This window comes from Aspergillus welwitschiae, assembly GCF_003344945.1.
Source record: "Aspergillus welwitschiae strain CBS 139.54b unplaced genomic scaffold BDQ94scaffold_43, whole genome shotgun sequence".
Lineage (NCBI taxonomy): Eukaryota > Fungi > Ascomycota > Eurotiomycetes > Eurotiales > Aspergillaceae > Aspergillus > Aspergillus welwitschiae.
In genome coordinates, this window is record NW_020798737.1 from 231,759 (window position 1) to 254,384 (window position 22,626).

Consider the following 22,626-nt stretch of genomic DNA (forward strand, 5'->3'; position numbering starts at 1 on the left):
GTCCGTATATAAGCCAAACCATAGTAATGACCCCAACTTTGAGAGCGTATAACACCCACTTCATATCATTGCTTTAAATAGAGTTAGCCACTTCCTCATACATGGCTCATATATGAGGGAACGTTTAGATTCCCATAGAGATAATTACAGATCATACTATAGTAGCAAAATATTAACAGTTCTCTGGTACGTCTCTATGTATGAAGAAATGGATTTAATTTTCTTGTCGTTCGGCTGAGGAATGATCTTCATGAATCCAGTTAGGTCTCTCGGTTGGGTTCTCGGAAATACTGGGGGTTGTATATACCCTATCGATAGTAGAGAGATGAAATCTTATTACAATATCGTTATCGTTGTAATTGCTTTATGAGAGGGTCATATTATCTTTGTTAATTTTGTATCTACACATTTGCTGTAGGTAGAACCAATCTATCATTGCATTTCTGGAAAGGGTTTTATGAATGAATAGTATAGCGCATTACTATAGTGAAGAGGGGTTGGTACTATGCTTCTTTTGCATGTTGCGTGAATGTTACTAGTTGACTATCCCCCTCAAGCTGGACATATTAGTGGGGAATTCATGCGATGACATGTTATATTGCTGACACGGTTTGGATATAGCATGAGATAGATAATCTGACAGATACCAGTGGGGTACCATATGGCTTGGCTGTTGCAGACCGTCGAATCAGATTATTGTGCAGGAATCCAGGTCAAAAGACCAATGTCGTCTACTAGTGGGGACAATAATGTTGAGATAGGAGTCAGTATTTCCATCCAGCGGTGTGAGATCGGCTCGCTAGAATCGACTGAGCTATAGTGCCCTGTAGTTTCGAATCGTAACGAATTGCAAGGCAACGAAAGCCGTACCATGGTGGATCAAGCAAGACATTGACTTTAGAAACGAACAGCCCGAATAGGTAGGAGGCGGATCCACAATGGACGGCAGAGCTGAAATTTGGCCAGGAAGGGGGTGGCGGGGTGGGCATTCCTGGCATGTCGTGTTTCGCGACAAGACGGATGAGAACCCCTCAAGAGTGAGTCCGGATCCATATTGGTAAGAAACCAGATCAAGGTATACGGTATGGGTAGGAAAATCCCACATAGATCGTTACGTGAGACTCAATTCGGTTGATCCTCGTTGACTGATTCTTGCGCGGGTTCCATATAGATGCGCCAGGTGGTGTCAAACTAACCAAGACGAAGGTGAGAATTCAGGGCTTGTTGCTGAAGAATTGCCCCTCTCGATCTTACCAACTGGGTCCCAACGTCGAGGGCGCCAGAAGATTCTTAGTGTGGGAACTATTCGGGCGCCGCGCTGTTCTTCCCGTCGACTGACTGGGTTTATGGAACATTCTTCTGCAGAGAATGGAAGGGTCGTAGTAAGTCTGGTCTGACTGCATTATCAGCGCGCCGCCCCAACGGGTCATACACTATTTCTTTTACAATTGTATCAGATTGACTGGGTACTCCGTCAGGTATGGCAGTGGCCATCACCGAGTATTACCCGCCTTGGCCGGAGGAAACTGCAGTCAGTAGATACGCATGCCTCGCGGCTACGGCGGGATCCTGGAAACCGGATAACCGGGGAGGAATGATCCAAGGAATAAAGGAAGCACATGGTGGAATGCCCTCGATGGACTCACACGTGTCGAGGAGAACAGTGAAGGGATATGATTAAAAATCCCAACCCCAAGTCGTGGTGCCCCTCTGTCGATCCGACACGTGTTGACAGTAGGGCCTCACGAGAAGTCACTGCAGTGGGTCGACCACCGACACTAGAGCTGCGCCCGAGGGAGTTCTGGGTATAGTCTTCTGCATGGCATGAGAGGTAATTTCCCGTGTCTTATTCTGTGCCAAGTGAAACTTGCAGGATGATTCCATCCCGTAGTCGTTCAGGCCGCCTCTGCGAAGATTGGAGTAGCTGCTGTTGCATACGGTCTTCGATCATGAAATGGATGCATGCCAGAGACCAGCTCCTCCATCATGACCTTCCGTCGATGTGCACTGAAAAACTCGGAAGACCCCACTCGCGAGCCGACTCGGTTTTGCATGGGCCAACCTGATCCGAGGTTATCAGCAAATGACACGAGCTCGGGTGTGGCCCGTTCAAGTGGAGCCCACGCTTACTTCTCGCTTGGTCTCTACTCGCTGCATCGCGCTGCTTGGACCTCGACCCTTTTGCGGTATCTTTACCCAGCGTACCAGAAGGCGTCATCCTACGAATTCCTTTCTTTACTAATGCTGTGTCGGTGTGTCTCAAGGTAAGCATCTTCCAGTGTCATCTGGTTCAAATGATCAAGGCAATAAATAGGTTATGTCATGTATTTAATTACAGTACGAAGTAGAAAAACGGGTAGACTGGTTTTGAGGAAAAGAGATGTTACATACACTAAATCGTATCTCATGATTCATCATGTCATAGCCACATGCTCATGTCGTGGCAAATTTCTCGCTCTGCGCATTCATGTACGACACAACCCGGAGATCACCACCCGGCTGAACCGAGCAGGCGATATAGGTGTGTAGACCACGTTGCTGGAGAGCATCGTGCGTGCTGCACCGAATGTTAGCAATATGCACTGGAAGGATCGGACACTGGCTACTCACAATACTTTACGCAGGGTCTCAGTATAGGTACGCATGGGCAGTTCTGACTTTTCGTTGATCCCATACATGTATTCATTCAACGCCGTGACCACATGCCAGTCGCTTGGCGCGTAATGTCGGGCGGGAATATACACCTTGACGTTGGGGGCCGTGCTTCCTGGGCGGAACTCCATGTTATACAGGATTCCCCCTGTGCGATGATTAGCAGCTGGGAGGGGTGTATCATCAGGCACGCCAGTCTGGGCTAGAACCCCGTCCCACAGCTTCCTCAAATTCCGCAGTCCAGCTTCTAGTGACGGGTTGGTAATCCGGTTACCCATCGTCATCATCTGACGCACAGAGGCAAAGCTCGTTTCGCGCGCGCGAAAGTATATCTTGAGGCGCGAATCAGCCGGGCGGACCAAGTCGATGGCTAGCATGTCCATCTCCAGCGGCGGCGTCGAGGGATCCTGGGCAAAATCCTCGAACATCAAGAAGGCGCCAAGCTTCTCATTGTCGCTGCAATGAGGAGCTGTGCGAATTGCTTCGGCGAGGACCTGTAGATTTGTCTGCTTCGTGGTCCTGGCCTTGAAGCCGGGGAAGAAGTAGGCCTTCCCGGTGATATCCTCTTCGCTCAGGTCAAAGGCGTAAAAGATCTTCGACGGATGGCCCTCCATGCAGCCCTTGGGAGGCAGGTCCGGAGCCAATGCTTGATCGAAATGGTCGAACCATTCCCTATCCGTGTTGGGTAACGCCTGCATCAGGACCTTCCTGAAGTGCGCGTCTGCAGATTGGTTGTCGGGATCCACTTGCGTGCCGGCATTGGGGCCCACGGGTTCAATTGAGAACCGAACCGTCGGAGACTTTTTGCCAGTATGCCAGTCCCAACTCAATTCGATTGGGTTATGGTTGTCCGTCATGAAACTCGGCCATCTCTGCGCACCAGGCTCATTTGCGACTCCAAGGTGCGGAGCGATCGAGCGACCGAAGAAGGTCAGGATGCGTCGTTGCGCATGATCTGTGTAGCCGGCCTCCTGCAGGAGCAGATTCAACACGTATCCCGTGGTGTGCCACCAATAACGGCCGTGGTGGTTGACGACGTTGCGGATCTCATAGTCAACCTGCTTCCACGTTGACGGCAGAAAGTCGCGTGCTCTGCCCGACTTGAAGAGATGACTTTTTGCGTGGTCTGGGATGAGGTTGAAGAGAGAGGAGAATAGCGCATAGAGAACTGAGATGAAGTAATGGGGCAGCATGCGCGGCGATGCTAGAAGCAAGGGAGAAAGACTACCCATTTTGGCAAGCCAAATCGGGGAAAGTGCAAGGAAGAGCTGCACTTGAAAATATGTAGTGTACTAGTCACGCGTGGTGGTGAATCCTTAGGATAAGCAAGCGAGGTTTAGTAGTACCACAGCACTGCACGTTGACGACCTTATACCTTCTCCCGACAGGAGGACACCCCGGGGATATGCATGGCTCCTTTATAAGTAATTAGCGGAAATTGACAGAGGTTCGGTCGAATGACCAATCCTCGCAATGGCTCCGTCCAGTGGATGAGCCATTTCTCATTCTCCCCTACTAGCCATGGATGACATGGGCCGTGCGGGTTCGGATGAGCTAGACAGGGTGTTACCGGGCACGGCGCACCGTGGTCTCCAAGGGCGAGTGTTGTCATCATCGAAGCGCAAGCGAGCGAGAATGCTGTTGGAAGGAGTCCAAATCTGCAGAAGCCAAGAGCTGAGTATGGAGCTCCGTACGTCGGTGGTAGGATATCCATTCTTGGACAGGCGTACCGTGGGCCATTTCTCGCATTATGGCAACGGGGAGGGAGTGGGGACGTGCGTGGAAGTTCATCCATGGTTGGGTTGTTAAAAGTAGAGGGTGGAGATGCGGTGGTTGCCCTCCGCCGCGCCGTGCCGGGAACTTTACCTGCCTTGGGACTGAAGTCGGTGGTGGCTTGATGGGTATTGTACCATTACCGTAATGACCCTGGAACCATGGGCAGTTTTTTTCCCCTGGTGAGTTTGTTATTTGTTATTTGGTTGCTTTCCTTCTTTTGTGTGTGTGTGTGCCGAGGAGGTGGTATGTAATTAATTAATTACATACTTGCTATCAGTGCCTTTCTCTCAGGGGCACTGATAACACAGCCCACCTCTCCCCTTACTGTTTGTTTGTTATTCAGTCAAGGTAACAGCCAGAATCTCTCGTAAAAGATAACTTCTCATTTCCGGTGGTGTTACTTACAGTTGTGCCCGACATCAAGAAACATTAGCATCCGACTGTGAGACTCCAACATCTATTTTCAGTCGGAGAACAGAACCTTCTTCCTCCCGATTATTCGCCTGGATACGCCACCTTTGTTACACCGCCACATTCGGGGATGACGCTTATGGCCGGTATTGGGTGAGTACAGGCTCTCAGTTCCCAAGTTACAACACTACTATCAGCCCCGGTTAGTTATACTGTGGATATGACCTAGCTATGATTCTGCCAGTGCCAACTGAACCGTTAGTGTACCACAAGTCTGCTCCATGTTGATTCAAACACTATCTACTAGTAGAAAGCAATGTACTGTGGCGAGGCCAGCCCGCGATCATCTGTTTGGGTTCCAATCAGCGACGGATGACCCCTGCAGCATCATCGCCGGGCGGCCGAAATGCCCACCTTGGCGCTGCTACCCTTGTCCAGGCTACCTGGATCGTGGAGCAACCACGCTGGGCCTCGCCTTCTCGACGCCAGTCAACGTGGTTTACTGCACGATCCTAGCCCGTGGCGCCTCGACCTGAACCACATGGCCACATTTAGGCAACCTTAATCATCCTTTTGGAGTCGTATCTAGGTTCAACTACCTCAACCGCCATATCCAGAATTGCAAATGCCGGAAATGACGGGACTATGGTTCAGAAAAACGGTGACAGAACCATTGCATTCCCGCCGGAGAAGGCCGTCCTCCACTTTTCACCATTGAGTAGCTGGATCCCGACCTTCACGATAGCCAAGTAGTGTCCTTCGTAATCAAAGGTGCCATGATTCCTTTACCACGGACCCAATTATTAATGCAATTTGCGCCAACCTAACACGCAGTCTGGACTCCTCCTTTGATCACGCGGAGGCCGCACTCGCAATCAATGTGGGTCAACCTGTTACGAGTCTGCACCAGCACGGTGTCTTTCGACTGGCAACTGGATACGCAGTATCAATTACCTCGGTTCCCCGCACTGGAATGAATCCCGTCTATGTTTTGTCAACGACCCTCCTTCCCTGAAAGCTTCTATCGCCCCTAATCATGCGCTATGAAGTCCTCGTGCAGTCACTCCACCGTCGCCAACTCACCGCAACCACGAGAACAAGATTACCACCCCTCCAATCTCCTGAGACTCATGAGCCCAAGGTCGCCTTCATGGTGGGGTTATGCAATTTGCCTATAGATCGACGAGCGGGCAAAGGGTTTACTGATTCCACGACACCGCCGATCCCCGAGCGTCGCTGGACATCGGAGAATTTTAGACTTTTCTCCTTCTTCCTTCGCTACCATCATACCATCCCGCAATACAGGAACCGTGATCGACATCACCACTACCAAAGCCGGAAGATATCGGAAAAAGGACGCGGCAACGGGATCGAGGCCCGGGGTTTGCAGCTGACTCTCAACCCACGTTATCAGGCAGATCTCTACCCAACAATCAAATCAACCTTGGTACGATCCGTCCCAGGTCCTCGGACCCAGTCCGCTTCGATCGCAGCAAACTCTATTTCGCTTCGTGCCGATGTCGCGTATGACGTGTTATTTGGGGGGGACAGCCCTCCTCGTAAAAGGGGAGATATGGCATAATGTGGCTGGAGTCGTAATCGACCACGGGGCCACTCTAAGACCTCTTCGCCAGTTATGCATGCCTGTCGATCCTGTCGCCTCCTCGTGCGATACCTTATAATTACCACTATGCCTCTTTAGGAAGTATATGCGTTGAGGCCCGGGCCCGCTATTCTGCAGTCCTCAGCCTGGATCATTCACTAAATCTATGGGACGTTTCACCACGCGTAGCGACTTTATGCACTCAGATATTGAACAATTATCATTGCACTATTAGTAGTCTGGTCGTAATGTGAAAAGGATCTAGCACCATTGTGTCAATCATCTACGTACTAGTGATTATTGACAGCTACTCCTACTGCTGCATCACGACAACGACCAAGCGCCTATCGAAAGGGCCCAGATTCCACTAACCGCGCCTCCACATATTCAGACTTCCGCCTCCACAATGTTCCAAAGATACAGAGACCTCGTAATCGATCTTCTTGCCCACGTCACAGACATGGACTATCGGCGTCTCCGAACCCCGTCTCAGCTCTAGAACCCTTGACGTGGAAAGACAATGATTTGACAGATCATCTATATGACGAACTCATTGTCCAAGGACCCCTTTGTCCGCTGAACCGTGGTTTGCATCTTGGACTATCTACAATGGCACCGGGGATGGGTGTACCCTGGTATGAGCACTGGAGTGATGGCGTATACCATCCATCCGACGATCGAGGCGTTGTTGTTGGCAAACGAGACCAGTGGTAGGCCCGTCCTGGTCCAGCAAGGGATGACTAGAGAGTCCAGACTAAGGTCTTTCGCCATTGAGCCGAAGGCCTGGGAATCGGGGTCGGGGAAGCCGGTGTCGATCATGTACTTTACGTCTTCAGTGGAGCAACTCTGGATCTGAGTGATACGTACTTGGAGATGCCGTTTCCGGGAAAGACGATCCTGGAGAGGCGAATCCCCGGAAAGAGACAAAAGCCGGGATTTGGAGAACACGGGGCTCGCCTTCTCTTCGGACTGGGCCACGTTGTGTCATGCCTTGGGAGTATGGAGTCGGGGTTGGAAGTGGATTAGGACCATGGATGGGCTTGGAGAGAAGGGTCCGGATCGGGATCTCTGTCTGAGTGTGGGTTCAATTGTCGGGATTGGGCCTGTTGGTTAGTGGTGCTTGTGCTGGGGTAGACCCTGGGGTATACGAGGGCGGTATTGCAGTGTGATAACCTGGTATACAGATGGAGAGGAGAATGGAGGACATGGCTTGTAGGAGACTATATAGACTTACTAGTGACACGACCTAGTACAAGGGGGGGAATTTGCGGTGCGTTAAGTTATCACTGTCTACATTCCTGTTACAAGGATGTGGTACTCGTGATGGACTGACTTTAATATGCTATAAGAGGTCAGAAATTAGTGCACAGTACTAAATCCATCGACGGACGCACTGGCAATCATATTTAGGCGAACTATCCAATCATAATCTGGTCCTTCTTGACCTTGTCCTTCAGTGGACTGGAAGTTAGGGAATTAGGCACGAGCAGAATCACCCTATAGTGTGATCTTCTAGGGAATGAATGTTCCCAATGGTTTGATCGAGTATACTTCATGCATACTGAGCATTAGGATCCATTATGCGTCGTTCAGCAAACATACGCTTTCACCTGCTTCACTGCCTCAGGCCTTGTGTAATCCTCGGAATAGGTCCGGCTCTCCGACATCCGCCTATTCCCGTTCCATGAAAAGGGGCATAGCGCCACTGTGGAAGAACTCTGTTCTATATTATTATTTTTTTTCTAAGTGGAAAGCTAAAACGTTGCATCTGAATGATTGCCACAGCTGGACCTCAACTCACAGATTCTCGGATCCCTTGGGGAGCCAGGGAATAGAATCGTCGAGAATTAGTTACACCGTAGATGCTGCCTGTCAGCATTGGTAATTTTCGAGCGGTGAACATACTGATTGTGGCCCGTTTCAGGTGTAACACTACTAACACCACCGGGCGCGCTAACACTGCCTCGTTGGCCTTAGCGCGCCCCACCGGCCAGGGTGATGTGGTGGTGGTGGTTGGAGTCTCGCGAGTACCGGTCAGCATCAACGGCTGGAAACGGAGATAGTACTACAAACTTACTTACCCCTCGCAACTCTATGCTTGTGGCATGCTCAGCTCGCTCCCGCTTGGCCAGCTCGGGATTTAGCGACTAGCTCCATCTGCAAGTGGAGCTGGAAGTCTTCGCTCCGAATATCTGAAGACTGTGACGGCATGACCGACTCGCCCCCCCACCAATGAGCTTGTCGACCATCATACTAATCCGATGGTCCTTGTGGCCATGATCTCTTGCTTTGCCCCTCGGCTAAACGGCCGTCGTCTGCAGCTTTTGTTTCGCTGCTCTCCTGGCTATAGAGATCTTCCTCTTGTGTTTGTGTTCACTGACGAGAAAGAAAGTCTGTCTACTCACAATGGATCCTATTCGAGCGGAAGCTATTCACAACGAGAGACATGTCAAGGTAGTCTGCGTGGGTGCAGGTGCCTCGGGATTGTGTCTGGCATACAAGCTGCAGAGGTCGTTCCAGAACTATGACCTGACTGTGCGTTTTACATGGTATTTCCCCGGTCTCTCTTGGTGCTTTTCTAACCTGGAATGCAGATCTACGAGAAGAATCCTGAGATTTCGGGAACCTGGTATGAAAACCGCTACCCAGGATGCGCTTGTGATGTTCCCTCGCACAACTATGTCTACTCGTTTGAACCCAAATCAGACTGGTCATCTGTATACGCGGGCTCCCGCGAAATCAGAGGATACTTCAATGATTTTGCCAACAAGTACGGCCTGCGGAAATACATCCACACTTCGCACATCGTCACCGAAACCAACTGGATCGAGGAATCGGGCCAGTGGCAAGTGACGGCGACCGACTTGACAACGGGTCACACAGTACATGACTGGTGTCACATCCTGATTCATGCGACGGGCTATCTCAATAAGCCTGCCTGGCCCGAGATTCCGGGACTGGCCGATTTCAAGGGCACCAAGCTACACAGTGCGATGTACGATGAGAGCGTGTCGCTTGAAGGGAAGAATGTTCTGTTGATCGGTGCGGGCTCATCGGCTGTTCAGATTCTCCCTGCGATTCAGCCTATTGTTAACAGAGTAAAAATCTTTATCCGCTCGCCGACGTGGCTGCTGCCCGACATTAGCACGGAGGCAGGCAAGTTCCCCGAGGAGCAGATTGAGCATTTTGTGAACAATCCGGAGAGCGTGACAGCGCTGCGCAAGGATAATGAACGGACTATGAACAGTATCTTCAGTATGTTGAACGCACCTGTGACGTGGGCGACTGTTGCTGATAAATAGGAACAGCTATGTATCTCAAGGATACTGTCCTTCAGGAGCAGGCAAAAGGTCTCCTGACATCTGTGATGAAGAACGCCTTTCAAGATCAGGAAATGGAAGATCGTTTGATACCGAACTTCTCTGTGGGCTGCAAGCGTGTGGTACCATCGGGCTTCAGGTATCTGAATGTGAGGATTCCGCGCCCCTGGTGTTTCTAAAGGTGATACTAACACGCGTGGCAGACTCTCAAAAAAGAGAATGTCGACGTGGTCTACGGTGGTGTGACTGCGGTAACACCATCTGGCTGCGTAAGCGAAGACGGGAATGAGCATCAAGGCGACATTATCATCTGTGCTACCGGATTTGACACTTCCTACATTCCACGCTACCCTGTCATTGGACCCAATGGCCGCAACCTGCAGACAGAATGGGCCGAGTCCATCATGGGCTACATGGGAATCGGTATCTCTGAGTTCCCCAACACGTTTACCATGCTTGGCCCCTACACGCCTGTTTCCAATGGCCCTACAATGGTTGCGATTGAAGCTCAAGCAGACTACATCTGCTCCTTTATTGACCGTTACCAAACGGAGCCCATCCATAGCATGGCACTCAAGCGGGATGTCTGCGCTGAGTTCAAGGAGCATGTCGGTTCATTCATGGAAAAGGCCGTCTGGACGGATAATTGCCGCAACTCCCACAACAACCATACCATCGGCGGTCGCGTTCCCACGACTTGGCCTGGAAGCACTTTACACTATCTTGAGGCAATGAGAGAGCCACGTGCTGATGACTGGGATATTAAGTACAAGGGCAACCGTTTCTCCTGGTTGGGCATTGGTGTTTCCCAGACGGAGTGGGATCCAACTGCTGATCTGGGATATTATATCCGTCAATCGGATGACGGACCCTGGCACAGTCGGCGCAAGCGGAATTTGGTCATTGCTAAAACAGGAAGCATGGCTCCACGTCCTCTTCATAGACAACCCAAGCTTGCTGCCAAAGAAAAAGCCCAAGGTATCAAAGCTGATGTGTCAGAGCAGATGCCGAGAGCCCAGGCAGAGCCGGTGTCTGAAGCGACGGCGTGATTTTTGAACCTTATAACGAAGAGGTTCTATTAAATTGACTCAACTGTTCGCTAAGCCCCCTGAAATTGGAAACCACAACCTTCTCTTCGGCATTGGCATGTTGCCTCCATCCGAGGTTCAACAATGGCTGGGTAAGGAGCAGGCCACAGGCCCTACATCCTCGTCCAATACACGGAATGTACGCGACTCAACAAACGAGTCCACGACTATCCAATGTATTTATATGCTACACACCCATGTCACTCCAGTCTGGACTATGGTTTCGGTCAGATTTCGGGACCACCAGCCTGCAGGCCCTGACTCATGCCTAGGCCACCGGATCTATACGCCCAATCCCCAGGATCCAACGCATCTCACGCCGATCATTTCGGGACATCTCCATAGGCTTTGTCAGAATACTATTCTAAGCGAAAATTAAATTTCAATATAAGCTATACTATACAGACTAAGACTTTATCAGCACATCAATCAGATATACTACATGAGTCAACAGTGTTCCTTCATAAATCACAAATTGCACCTGACGCGTCAAAGGTCAAGTCCTCATTCTTATAGTTATTTTGGTTGGCAAGTGGAGCTATTCCACAACGCCTCGTCCCTAGTTACTCACCACATCAGGAACCAATATGGATCTTGACCAGCCGTCGTGACTTTGCCTTCCTGAATGTTGTCTGATTCTGGCTTACTTGAGACGAACCATTACAGCGAGACTTCGTTACAATCTACAAGCCCAATTCCATTGATTATAATGAAAAGTTATTCTACCACACAACATATTGTTAGTGTCTAGGCGGCTCAGGCCTTTGATTCGATAACCCCGGGGCTCGCTGGACGGATTCTCTCCATTAAACAACCCCCTCTCCCGGGTATGGAAACCGGACTGCTTATGTCCGGAATTCCAGCTACCAGCCATGGACATCCCAGCTAAATGGAGGCATCTCAAAGCTGCCACATGTGGCGAGACCTGGAAGAAACCGGCAGCAATTTCTTTTTCCCCTAATCGGCACCTGCCGTCTCCACCCAACGGTGATCTGCAGCTTGTCATACTACAATAGTCCCCGACCGGCGTCTGTCCATTATTTATCGGCTGGGGTTTCCATCCACATAACATACTCTACTATACCCCATTGTCTCTGACGGGCAGGTTTTCGGACGTTGCTAAAGCCGACATCCGTATTCTCTCCCTGTCTGCATCTCCGCCTTTACCTCTCAGGGCTAGTCCAATGCAACGCTGTCTTTGCACCTCCACTTCTCGGTCCTTCGAAAGGCGCGAAGCTCCGCTGCAGGTTGTCGCAACGATGAAAGGAACTTCCCTGGCAGCTCCTCAAGCTTATATATATATATACGTACCTGATCACGCCATATAGCTCCAAGATGAGCCAATATTCCAAGCTTCCTATTGCTCTGTCTGCAGCCAATCTACACACGAGACAAGAAGAAACGGCCATAGTAGAAGCTGAATCGAACTTATCAATCAATTGGATTCGCCAATCATGCACAGCCAAGACTCACCCCGCCGTCTTCTCTTGGTCAGCGTTCCCCGAACTGCGTCCAATCTGCTCCTGAAGATCCTCAATATCCCTGGCCAGCCCAACACCATCACAGCAGATCGGGGCGGCTATTTCTTCTACAATGCCTTCCTCACTGTCGCTAAAGACGGTCGACTCACACAGGCCCCCTCGGAATGGACCGATGAAGCCAAACATGAGGTCCAGTCAACCTTCCAAGAATGCTTTGACCACCTAGAGGAGATGTGCGCTCTAGCCGAGCGAGAGAACAAGACCATGTTCGCCAAGGAACATTCCTTCTGGCTCTCCAATCCCATGGCCTTCATGCAAGCTATACACGGACCTGAGAAGGGCCCTTACGACTTTTCAACCTTCCAGGTCAATGTGCCTAGCGCCTATGGTCCTACACGGACGTTTTCCACCAACAACAAGACAATCCTCCCAGACGAGTATCTACGCACATGGACAATGGCATTCATCATCCGCCATCCAGCCACAGTGTTTCCCTCATTCTGCCGGGCCATGAATAAGATATCGGATCTGGGCTTCATGGACACCAAGATACTACCAGGAACCCTACTTACGAACATGACCCTCCATTGGACCCGGTCACTATTCGATTGGTCGATCGAGCAAACCGGAGCTACTCCGCTGCTTCTGGACGCCTACGACGTTATCCATAATCCGGATGCTGTCACCAAGTTCTGTGAACTAGCGGGTCTAGACCCCAGCAAGCTTCAGTTTCAGTGGGAGAGGGGAGTGCAAGCGGATGGCGGAGCACGGCAAAATGGAGATGTGTTTGACTGGGATACAGGAAAGTCGGTTATGCTGTCTACATTGAACGAATCGTCAGGTGTCATGAAAAGCAAAGAGCCCGCAGTGGTGGATATCCCAACTGAGGTGAAGAAGTGGCAGTTGGAGTTTGGGGAGGAGATGGCGCAGTTGATAGAGAAGGCAGTTCATGATGCGATGCCGGATTATGAGTATCTTAGAGCCCGGCGGGTGACTGTTTAGATATTTTTAGATGGCTGGGCTGAATAGTGGGTCACTCTTGATGTGAATACGGATGATCTTCACTGATTCGCCCAGGTTGATATTGCTGATGTACTTGTTATCAGCAAATGTGATAATACGACTAGTCCTATTTGGCATCACTACCACCAGTATATATTACGCGTCGAGTACTGAAGTTAACAGGCAGTAACTACAGACTATTACTCATCACAAAACAAAAATAACACATGTTGAGGAGTTCATTCATACAAGTCCTTGATCTTGATCACTAACTCATACCTGTAAGGGGAGAGAGTATCTTCATTTGACACCATCTACCGGCGCAGGATCTACAGTGCCCCGCCAACGCCCAGGCTTGGCTCGACTTTTCGACCGTCAATCTTTTCTTTCCGTCATCAATCTGCTCCTTCTGCTCCTGTTCCTCACTTTGACTTACCACAGGCTCCAGAGCATCTCCTCTAGACAGAATCCACTACTTCCATCATTCAATCCATGGCATCTCCCCTAGCGCAACAAGCCGTGGAACCCAGCAGCAGCGGGCCTGTGGACCCCGCGACCGCTGCTGCTGCCCGCCGTGACCCTGGCGATGACGTCACCAAGAAGCGAGCGAGGGCGGCGCAAACCATCCAGGTCGGCCTCTACTCTCGCTGTATCCTGCAAGACTCTTAACAAAAATTATGGATTATAGAGGACATATCGTGGCTATCGCACACGGCGGGCACTTCGCGGACTAGATCTCTCTGCGTCGACATCCCGATGGAAAGATGTATGGCTTTCTCACGAATTCCCACGCTCAATTAGGATTCCTGCTAAACATCTTGTTCTCATTCGACCAGGCCGTGAAAGAAGCGGAATGGCGACAGCTCCACCGCCCATCTGCGCCAGCACAAGACCTTGATAGTACCGCGAACGCACGCCGTAATTGGCTCCGCGCTGTCAGTGTAGCGAAGCGCGCTGGAGGCGACGATGACGATGATCTCGAGTCGAAGACAGCTACGACTAGTAGCCATACGGGCGATAATGGTTCGGTGACAGATTCTTCGCCCACTATTCTCCATCATGATCTTCCAGCAGGCACTACGGCTAAGATGATGGATTTGCAATACTTTCTGGAAATGGTGGACTTGAAACACCGACATGGGAGTAATTTGCGGGTCTATCATATATATTGGAAGAATTCGCCTACGAATCAAAACTTCTTTTATTGGTTGGACTACGGGGAGGGGAGTGAGTTGGACCTGCCGCAGTGTCCGAGAGAGAAGTTGGAGAGGCAGCAGGTGAGGTATTTGTCGCGAGAGGAACGGATGAATTATCTGGTTGAAGTGGATGAAGCGGGGAAGTTTCGATGGGCGAAGAATGGGGAGCTTATCTGGACTGATAATGCCCGGTTCAAAGATAGTCTGAGGGGGGTGGTGCCTGTCGAGGAGGACGCGCCGAGGTTTAGGGGGAATACGGACGCTGGAAGTCCGGTCGTTTCGTTTTCGAGTGATTCGTTAGCTGACTCGTCGGAGTCATCGTCGGGGTATAGCTCGCTTAGTGATAATAAGGATATTTTGGGGCAGAAAGAGAAGGATGATTATCAGGCGACAAAGGTGGGACAGAAGTTGGTGCATGTCAGTCCCGGGACGATCCTCAAGACCCTGAAGGGGAAATCGTCGAAGAAGGAGGATATGTGGATCTTTGTAAGTTTGTTGTTTCTCGCTTCGCCCTTCTCAATAGTTTGTGCCGTGGCAGCTAAACAAAAGCAGGTTGCTGATACTACATTCCGGCTATTTGTTGGCATCAAAGAGTCCGGGGCCTTTCAGCACTCTTCATTTCTTCGAGGTGCTCGCATTGCAGCCGCTGGGTTGATCAAGATAAGAAATGGACAGCTACGTAGTTTAGCACCTCTGAGGTGTGTACTTCCGTCATATTTCCGTACCTCTATCTGACATCAACAGTGGCCATTATCGCCCCCCCGCGGCTAACTTCCGGGCCTTCATCCATTCGCTGCAAGACCAAGGGGTCGACATGTCACACGTCTCAATTAGCAAGTCATATGCTGTCTTGGCAGGTATAGAAGGCTACACCCGAGCGAAGCGAAAGGTGCGCGCATTGCAAGAGAAGGTGGACGGTGCAAAGCACAGACTACACCAGAGTCGGCACGAGGGAGGCGAAACCCATCAACGCGGCGAGAGTACCATCAATAAGAATGAAACGAATGATGTGGCCGAGCAGGCTACGCCTGTGGGAGGCAACGCCCATACAAAAAGGAGCTTCGACCTGCCATTCCGTCAAAAGCCGATTTGATACAACATTGACATGGCACGCTAAAAGACGGTCGTACGTCAGTCAAAGCCGAAAGACCACACAAAGGAGCATCCCTACGCCCAATTCATTACGTTCCGATCTCACCCTCACCGCGACTCTCTTTCTGCTCCAACAACCAGTCTTCCATATCAAACCCCTCGTCTTTCAGCAACCCCGGATCGGCATTCCACACAAACGTCACCCCAGGGACCTTTGACCCATCCCTAAACTCAATGAGGCACCCCTTTTTCCGATACATATCCGTCTCATATTCCGCCAGCCGGTTCTCCTCCGCCTGCGAACGCACCTTGTAGCTGACACCGTGAATTGGTTTCTCGGGACGTCCATCCAACAGCGCGGGAAAGTCACCCCACATTCTCATACCGTGCTCCATTATCGTCGCTGGACGGAGGGCCGGCATATCCTGACTTTTGAGCACCTTCGCTAGGAAGGAAGGGTCGGTGAGGCTGCCGTAGAAGAAGAAATGATGAGGTTGGAAGAGTTGGGGGTCATGATGCGTATTTGCGAAGGAGCGGTCTGATGTTTGCGATGCTTCCGGGGAAAAGGGGGTGGGCTGTTGTGTGTTTCCTGCCATCGAAGACATTGTTCCTCATGAATTGTATTCACGCTCTAAGTATTAAGAATCATAAGCTCTGATTTTGATGGATTATCGTAAAGATGAAAAGAGAAATAAGCAACTTCAAATGATGATGTCAGAATCCAGAGCAGCATGTGATAGTCCCCTTGCAATGACAAGCTTTCTGTTTTGGTGGCTCATCCGGTGTTGTCTCGAAGTCTATCTTGCTGAGAATCGCTTATTGTGGCTTCTTTCGGTGGTGGGAACCTTCTCCGCGAAAGTCTGCACGCCCCATAATATAAATGGAATGGTAGACTGAAACGCGACATATTCCGAATCATATGTCGTTCGCTGCTAACAATGTTGGATACGTTTATTTCAGCCATTGTTGGTCATTAGGGGTAGGGAACTCTTACATAGGATGTTCCCTACCAGCTATGTGCGCCCCTATTAGCCACTATTCAAGGCCAAACAGTTAGAATTTTCTATGTAGCCAAGCAGAACGTTTACACGCTACAACTGAGATAGCGTTAACCGTCTTCTGGCCACTTCATGTCGCCATCTTTCTTAACTGCATCTGCACACTTCACCGCATGTTTACCCGTATGACGAAAGTCGCAAGAAGTCAATGCTCCGGAGAAATGATAATGTGAGTTACTATTCGGATTTGATCCTTTCCCTTCAAAGGTGAGAAAACTGCTCGCAATTCTCATGTCTCCTCGGCAAACTGCTTTCCGAATCGCATTTACGATCACTCAACATTCGACTGGCCAGTCACGGCCCCCGGTCCAGAGCGAGTACATACCATTACGAAATCAAATGCTTAATCTCTCAGCCTTGTCATAAGGCTGAGTAGTAATGGCTATGCAGTAATGGCTGTGCTTTGAAAAGCCGTTCGTTGAGTGGGACGACCGATCTGAAGGCGCGAGGCACGATATATCACGCATCCGGTGGACAGGAGTGCTCGCAGTCCCACCTGAGAAATAGCCAGGAACCACAGTTTTAGGTCGTATGTCCGAAGCTCGATGTAAAGCCGACTAAAGCAAGCAAACACAGATGAAGTTGTGGACTCGTCCGAAATTATCCTATGATGTGACTAGTCGTCTTTGAGCGACCGGCAATCCTGATACCCGCCTGCTTGCTACCTAAGCTCCAACCTCGCATCGTCGTCGGTTTCCACAAGTGACCCCTCTCTAACCAAATGCCAAGATTGCTCGGGGAGTTCCGGCTTAGCTCTCGTTGGTGGGGTGAAATGAGGATCGAGAGAACCCACAGGCCTTCCTGGAGACATCACGCCAGATGCAGGATGATAGGAGTGTTACATTGGCCTACAAACGGGTTATCACTGGAAGGATGCGTTTGTGGACCCGTCATGGATGCCACATGTGGAAGGATTTCCGACTTGCTGCGTCTTGTGGGCTCGGAATATGAGCGTGGTGAGGTCGCAATTTTGGCTTCCGAGGCGAAGATGATGTAGCATTTGAGGCGCATTCTGACTCTAAGATCACTGTAGAGCTCCTTGGTAGCCTTTGGTCCCTTTTACAATAGTTATCTAGGCTAAATTCTAGCTTGGGAATACTGAATGACGCGGGAACCGCGGAAATACGAGACTACCTTACGTACTGCTTAGAGCAGTCACAATCATCCGGGCAAAAGGGATCAGATAAGGCGCCTTGTCTCAGTTGATTCGCTAATGTCGCCAGTGATTTGGCGTTCATTACCCGCTAAGTATGCGAGTACCACACTAGCGCGATGTGAACCACGGGAGAAGTGCAATCTCCTCACGATGCCCCTGTTTTTCATTTGCGCTCTGGACAGCCGTGTTGACACCTTAGTCAATTGAGACAATGCACCTGCTAAATCGGGTGCAGATTATACAGACTCCTCGAAGAGGTTCCTACCGTCATGCCATCACCATGGATCAGTATCTGGCCAGGTTGCAACATTCCAAGTCGGTTCGATCACGGCCAAGTCGCCAAGAAAGCTTTTGCGCGGGCACACGAAACCCGAAGGGTCCACCGGAACCACAGGCACCCAGTCGCCTTATAGGGCTGGGGGTTTTCTTGTCCAAAGACGGCCCACTAAGGCTTAGGTTAGTCCGAGGGAGAGATTGTGGGTTGCCGACAATCCGTGGCAGAATAATCCCTCACCCGGTGACCTGGCTTGTTGGCAAATTTTGTTGGATATATTTAAGGCACGCCGGCCCGGGATCTTATCTGATGCTACCTATCTGATCTGATAACTTTCCATGGTCCTGGTCTTATTCAGCGCTTGATTCTGGTGCGGAAAATGGCCACCGACACCAAAGATGGTCTCGACAAGGAGAGCGTCTACCCTGTCGAGGACACCGACCGTAGTAAGTTTGAAAATTTTCGCTTCACCTCCTGCCCCTGTTGTCGCTGCTAACACTACCACAAGCCGAGGTAGATTCCCAGACCGAAGTATTACGGGCGGCAGGCATCGGCATCCATGAAGATGACCCAACAGAACCCATCTTGACCCTGAGAATGTGGGTGCTTGGCATTGGATTCTGTATTGTGGCCAGTGGATTGAACACGCTTTATACACTTCGAAAACCATCCATTACAATCTCTTCTTCCGTGACCCTGCTGCTGGCGTACCCGCTGGGCAAGCTGTGGGAAAAGACCATTCCAAGCTGGAATGTCAACCTCGGCGTGTGCCAATTCAACTTAAATCCGGGACCGTTCAATCAGAAGGTAAGCTTGGAACAAGCGTATGCCGGAATGCTAGTGTCTAACCCGTGCTAACTGTTATCCGACATGTAGGAACACGTTCTAGTCTACATCATGTCGAATCTCAGTATCTACGTCCGGCTAGGAGCAGACGTCTTGACGGAACAACAGATGTTTTACGGATACAAAGCTGGCTGGGGCTTCCAGATCTTGATCACATTGGGAACATTTTTGGTCGGGTTTTGCCTGGCTGGCTTCTTTCGGTCCGTGGTGGTGGCCCCCAGGGAACTTATCTGGCCGGGTGTGTTGAGCACGACTTCGCTTACGACAACCTTGCATAACCTGGCCCAGGGGGATTTACAAGGAGTGTAAGTGTTGATCTGTGATACCTGGAACGAAGTTGAGGATCTAATGGAATTTAGTAAGGATACGTGGAAAATGTCTCGTTATGCGTTCTTCAGTCTCGCCTTTTGCATTTCTTTCTGCTGGTACTGGTTCCCGGATTTCATTTTCCCGGCGCTGAGCTATTTCACATTCCCATGCTGGATCAACCCGAAGAGCACGGTGGTCAATCAGCTTTTCGGTATGGAGAGTGGTATGGGCTTACTACCTATTACATTTGACTGTGAGTGACCTAGCCCAGTGCTCCACAACGAGGCTAATACCTCCCAAGGGAGCCAGATTTCCTACGTCGGATCACCACTTCTGATTCCGTCGTGGGCTATCATTAATGTTTTCTCCTCACTGGTATTCTGGATCTGGATTGTCGCCGTCGCTTGCTATTACCGCAATGTATGGTATACAGGCTACCTTCCTTTCCAGAGTTCGTCAGGTATGCAGCTTGCCGTCTGTCAGAGCATATTTTCGATACTAATTATCTCCTATTCAGTCTATGATAACACTGGCGCCACCTACAAAGCATCCAAGGTAGTCAGCAAGGCGACCGGGTACAAACTGGACATTGAGAAATACAAGGCCTATTCTCCGGTACGCTGCACCTGCTAAATGTCCGCGGTCTCTACTGACTGAAATACTATAGGTCTACATGCCCGTAACCTACGCCTTGAACATGTTCGGACTGTCATTCGCAACCTTGAGCTCCCTTCTCGTCTGGGTTATTCTCGAGAACCGCCACGATATAGCGGCAGGCGCCCTGCGGGTCCCTCATGTCGTGCGCAGCTATTTCTCTAAAGACAAGAAAAACACAGATACCATCTCCGGATACCGTGACGTCCCGTTTCTATGGTACTTAGGTGCAGCCGTACTGGCACTGTTCATTTGCATATTCAGCGTCGAATACTGGAATGTCGAACTGCGGTGGTACGGCGTTTTGCTAGCTTGCGCAGTAGCTATGGTCTTTTACGGCCCGGTATGTGCAACTTCCCATACCAAATGAGATACAAACTAACACCTCACTGTCCAGCTCGCAATCGTATACGCGACATCCAACCTAAAGATCAACATCGACATCTTCTGCCGCATCGTAGCTGGCTTCGTATTCGAAGGCAAAGTCCTCGCCAACATCTGGTTCTTCGACATCGGCTACATCACCACCATCAAAGGCCTCTACTTCGCGGAGGACATGAAACTCTGCGACTACTGCAAAGTACATCCCCACCCCCCTCCCACCACCCCCAACACATGCTAATAAACACCCAGATCCCACCCCGCAAAGTCTTCATCGTCCAATGCGTCGGCATGATCTTCGGGACTCTCAGCTCCGTCGCCGTCCTAAACTGGAGTCTGGGCAACATCTCGGGCGTGTGCACCACCGACGCCGTCAACGGCTTCAGCTGTCCCTTCTCACGCACCAAATTCAACACCAGTCTTATCTGGGGCGCCATCGGCCCGCGCAACTACTTCACCAACGGCATCGGCTACAGCTCCCTCCTGTACTTCTTCATCATCGGCGCGGTCCTCCCTATCCCTGTTTACTTCCTGAAACGCCGCTACCCGAACTCGCTCTGGCGGAGAGTCCACATCCCTTTGTTCCTTGGGGGGTTGAATTACCTCCCTCCCGCGACGGGAACAAGTTATGGTAGCTGGGCGGTTGTGGGGTTGACGTTTGGGTGGTTCCTTCGGAGGAGAGTGTATCAGTGGTGGTATAAGTATAATTTTGTGTTGAGTTCGGCGCTGGATTCGTCAGTGTCCATTGCCGGGGTGGTCATTTTCTTTGCGATTTATTTCAGTGGCGCGTCGAAGGGGTTTAGTTGGTGGGGGACCGAGGTTTATAAGGTGAGTTTCATGGTTTTTCCTGTCTCCTATCGCGGTGTTGGTTGGTTGAGGGCATTTGCTAATGGTGTTGGGTAGAATACGTGCGATTATAAGGGGTGCTCTTATTTGGCTGTGCCGGAGGGCGGCAAGTTTGGTGTTTGATGGGGCTTGACTTGTATATATGTAGTAGGGGCCGTGGATTGTTTAGTCATTAGGACATACTATAGGATTGATTGGGGTAGCTGTATATATTCAAGATGTTATGTAAAATTTTTGTTTATGATCTAGAGTCAAGATGTAGATGAAATCGCGGATTTATACCCTCTCATCCCTGCGTTGGATTGCTTCTGCGGGATGCATTCGATAGTGTTTAATTTCAATTGAACACCGATTCGGTGCTTTACCGATATTTTCATCTCTGGTTATGTGCATGCAGGAGGTGCAGGATTATAAAATCGGCTTCTTGGTTAAGTCATGACTGGTCGCGTGTCCTGTTCAACTTGTATAAGTCGATCGGCATGACTAGTATAAACTTGGCGTGCGGGGATGTAGGATATATACTTCGTATTTAGTATGTATATTTTCTGTTCCTCCCCTGGCCATGATTATAACTCGTTGACGGGAAAGGTATCGATAATTCTCAGTCTAATGCTGCTTAATGCAAGTGGCTGTTAATGTTGGTGTATACGCCCATAAATAGTAATAAAAGTTGGAATATATATATATATATATAATACTTAGTTTTGGAGTATCTCTATCTCTATTTTTTCTATGTGTACGTAGACTTTATCACATAAATTCTCTTGATAACAGGGATTTTAATACGCCAATAAGAGTAAGTTTAGGTGGAAGAAGGTATTACCAGGTTGCTGAGTGGTGAAATAGAATGCCTGTTCATATCTTATGCCTGGCATACGAGAAAGGTATGCGGATGCGCTGTAGATGTCTTGATTTTTTCACACATGCTCAGTGCCTGGCCGGCCATGCGCCAGAGAGGATTGGCTTCATGACAGGATCAGATCCTTGTCAGCCCTGTCTTGTGAGGCGGGATTTGTCTGGTAGCTTTCGGAAGGACGTCATGTCCCACCATTTCAGGTGTCAAGTCAGGCACCACGTGCGCCAAACAGTGGCACACCTTGGTTCAGCCCGGATATATACATTTCAGTGTTTATGAAAGCCGGACATGCATCATCTCTCGATGTTGTGCGTTTCTTGGACTGGTATCTGACCATAGGCTAGTGCGGGAAAGAGATCAGTGGCTTGAAGCGAGCCAGTGTGATGCTATGCAAAGTACTGCTGGATAGCTCTCACACTTCCCGCCAGTTCTAGAAAAATTGCCTGATCCAATGCAGACTAGAAATTGGAAATGGGAGGAATCCCATTGCTGGCCATCCCCTCAACACGTGCCGGGATGCTGCTGGGTTGATATCAGTGGCCAGCCAATCAGAGTGCCAAAAGTGAGCAGGCCCCACTTTCAGGGAATGTGGGTGCCTGGGGACATTGACCAATCCCTGAGGCGG

The 22,626-nt window shown here is 50.2% G+C and overlaps 6 protein-coding genes across 6 annotated transcripts; 4 read left to right on the forward strand and 2 right to left on the reverse strand.

Moving 5' to 3' along the window:
- Positions 1 to 2,350: 2,350 nt before the first annotated feature.
- On the reverse strand, positions 2,351 to 4,073 carry BDQ94DRAFT_96235 (aromatic prenyltransferase). Its single transcript, XM_026776928.1, has 2 exons — positions 2,611 to 4,073; positions 2,351 to 2,557 (listed from the first exon to the last, which is right to left on the reverse strand). The coding sequence occupies exons 1-2, from the start codon at positions 3,882 to 3,884 to the stop codon at positions 2,434 to 2,436; spliced, it is 1,398 nt and encodes a 465-aa protein (XP_026621727.1). The 5' UTR covers positions 3,885 to 4,073; the 3' UTR covers positions 2,351 to 2,433.
- A 100-nt stretch (positions 4,074 to 4,173) lies between these two features.
- BDQ94DRAFT_162672 (uncharacterized protein) lies at positions 4,174 to 7,611 on the forward strand (the record flags this gene model as incomplete). The annotated part of the gene is made up of 16 exons (XM_026769592.1): positions 4,174 to 4,383; positions 4,470 to 4,538; positions 4,666 to 4,671; positions 4,784 to 4,819; positions 4,902 to 4,948; positions 4,998 to 5,041; positions 5,176 to 5,358; positions 5,429 to 5,588; positions 5,674 to 5,827; positions 5,900 to 6,302; positions 6,391 to 6,505; positions 6,581 to 6,627; positions 6,804 to 7,077; positions 7,151 to 7,201; positions 7,279 to 7,452; positions 7,557 to 7,611. 16 exons carry the CDS (start codon positions 4,174 to 4,176, stop codon positions 7,609 to 7,611), a joined length of 2,028 nt encoding a protein of 675 aa, XP_026621728.1.
- A 1,177-nt stretch (positions 7,612 to 8,788) lies between these two features.
- Positions 8,789 to 11,473, forward strand: BDQ94DRAFT_151780 (flavin-containing monooxygenase). The gene is made up of 4 exons (XM_026767813.1): positions 8,789 to 8,977; positions 9,037 to 9,697; positions 9,751 to 9,911; positions 9,966 to 11,473. Exons 1-4 carry the CDS (start codon positions 8,849 to 8,851, stop codon positions 10,809 to 10,811), a joined length of 1,797 nt encoding a protein of 598 aa, XP_026621729.1. The 5' UTR covers positions 8,789 to 8,848; the 3' UTR covers positions 10,812 to 11,473.
- Positions 11,474 to 12,413: 940 nt separating this feature from the next.
- Positions 12,414 to 13,520, forward strand: BDQ94DRAFT_151781 (uncharacterized protein). Its single transcript, XM_026767814.1, has one exon. The coding sequence runs from the start codon at positions 12,563 to 12,565 to the stop codon at positions 13,331 to 13,333; it is 771 nt and encodes a 256-aa protein (XP_026621730.1). The 5' UTR covers positions 12,414 to 12,562; the 3' UTR covers positions 13,334 to 13,520.
- A 2,117-nt stretch (positions 13,521 to 15,637) lies between these two features.
- On the reverse strand, positions 15,638 to 16,311 carry BDQ94DRAFT_96260 (gamma-glutamylcyclotransferase family protein). The gene is made up of 2 exons (XM_026776929.1): positions 15,701 to 16,311; positions 15,638 to 15,642 (listed from the first exon to the last, which is right to left on the reverse strand). The coding sequence occupies exon 1, from the start codon at positions 16,224 to 16,226 to the stop codon at positions 15,711 to 15,713; it is 516 nt and encodes a 171-aa protein (XP_026621731.1). The 5' UTR covers positions 16,227 to 16,311; the 3' UTR covers positions 15,638 to 15,642; positions 15,701 to 15,710.
- A 2,124-nt stretch (positions 16,312 to 18,435) lies between these two features.
- BDQ94DRAFT_151790 (OPT oligopeptide transporter protein-domain-containing protein) lies at positions 18,436 to 21,787 on the forward strand. The gene is made up of 11 exons (XM_026767815.1): positions 18,436 to 18,555; positions 18,618 to 18,916; positions 18,986 to 19,260; positions 19,315 to 19,517; positions 19,566 to 19,724; positions 19,782 to 19,879; positions 19,932 to 20,261; positions 20,316 to 20,498; positions 20,552 to 21,127; positions 21,203 to 21,596; positions 21,667 to 21,787. Exons 1-10 carry the CDS (start codon positions 18,489 to 18,491, stop codon positions 21,266 to 21,268), a joined length of 2,256 nt encoding a protein of 751 aa, XP_026621732.1. The 5' UTR covers positions 18,436 to 18,488; the 3' UTR covers positions 21,269 to 21,596; positions 21,667 to 21,787.
- Positions 21,788 to 22,626: the final 839 nt, after the last annotated feature.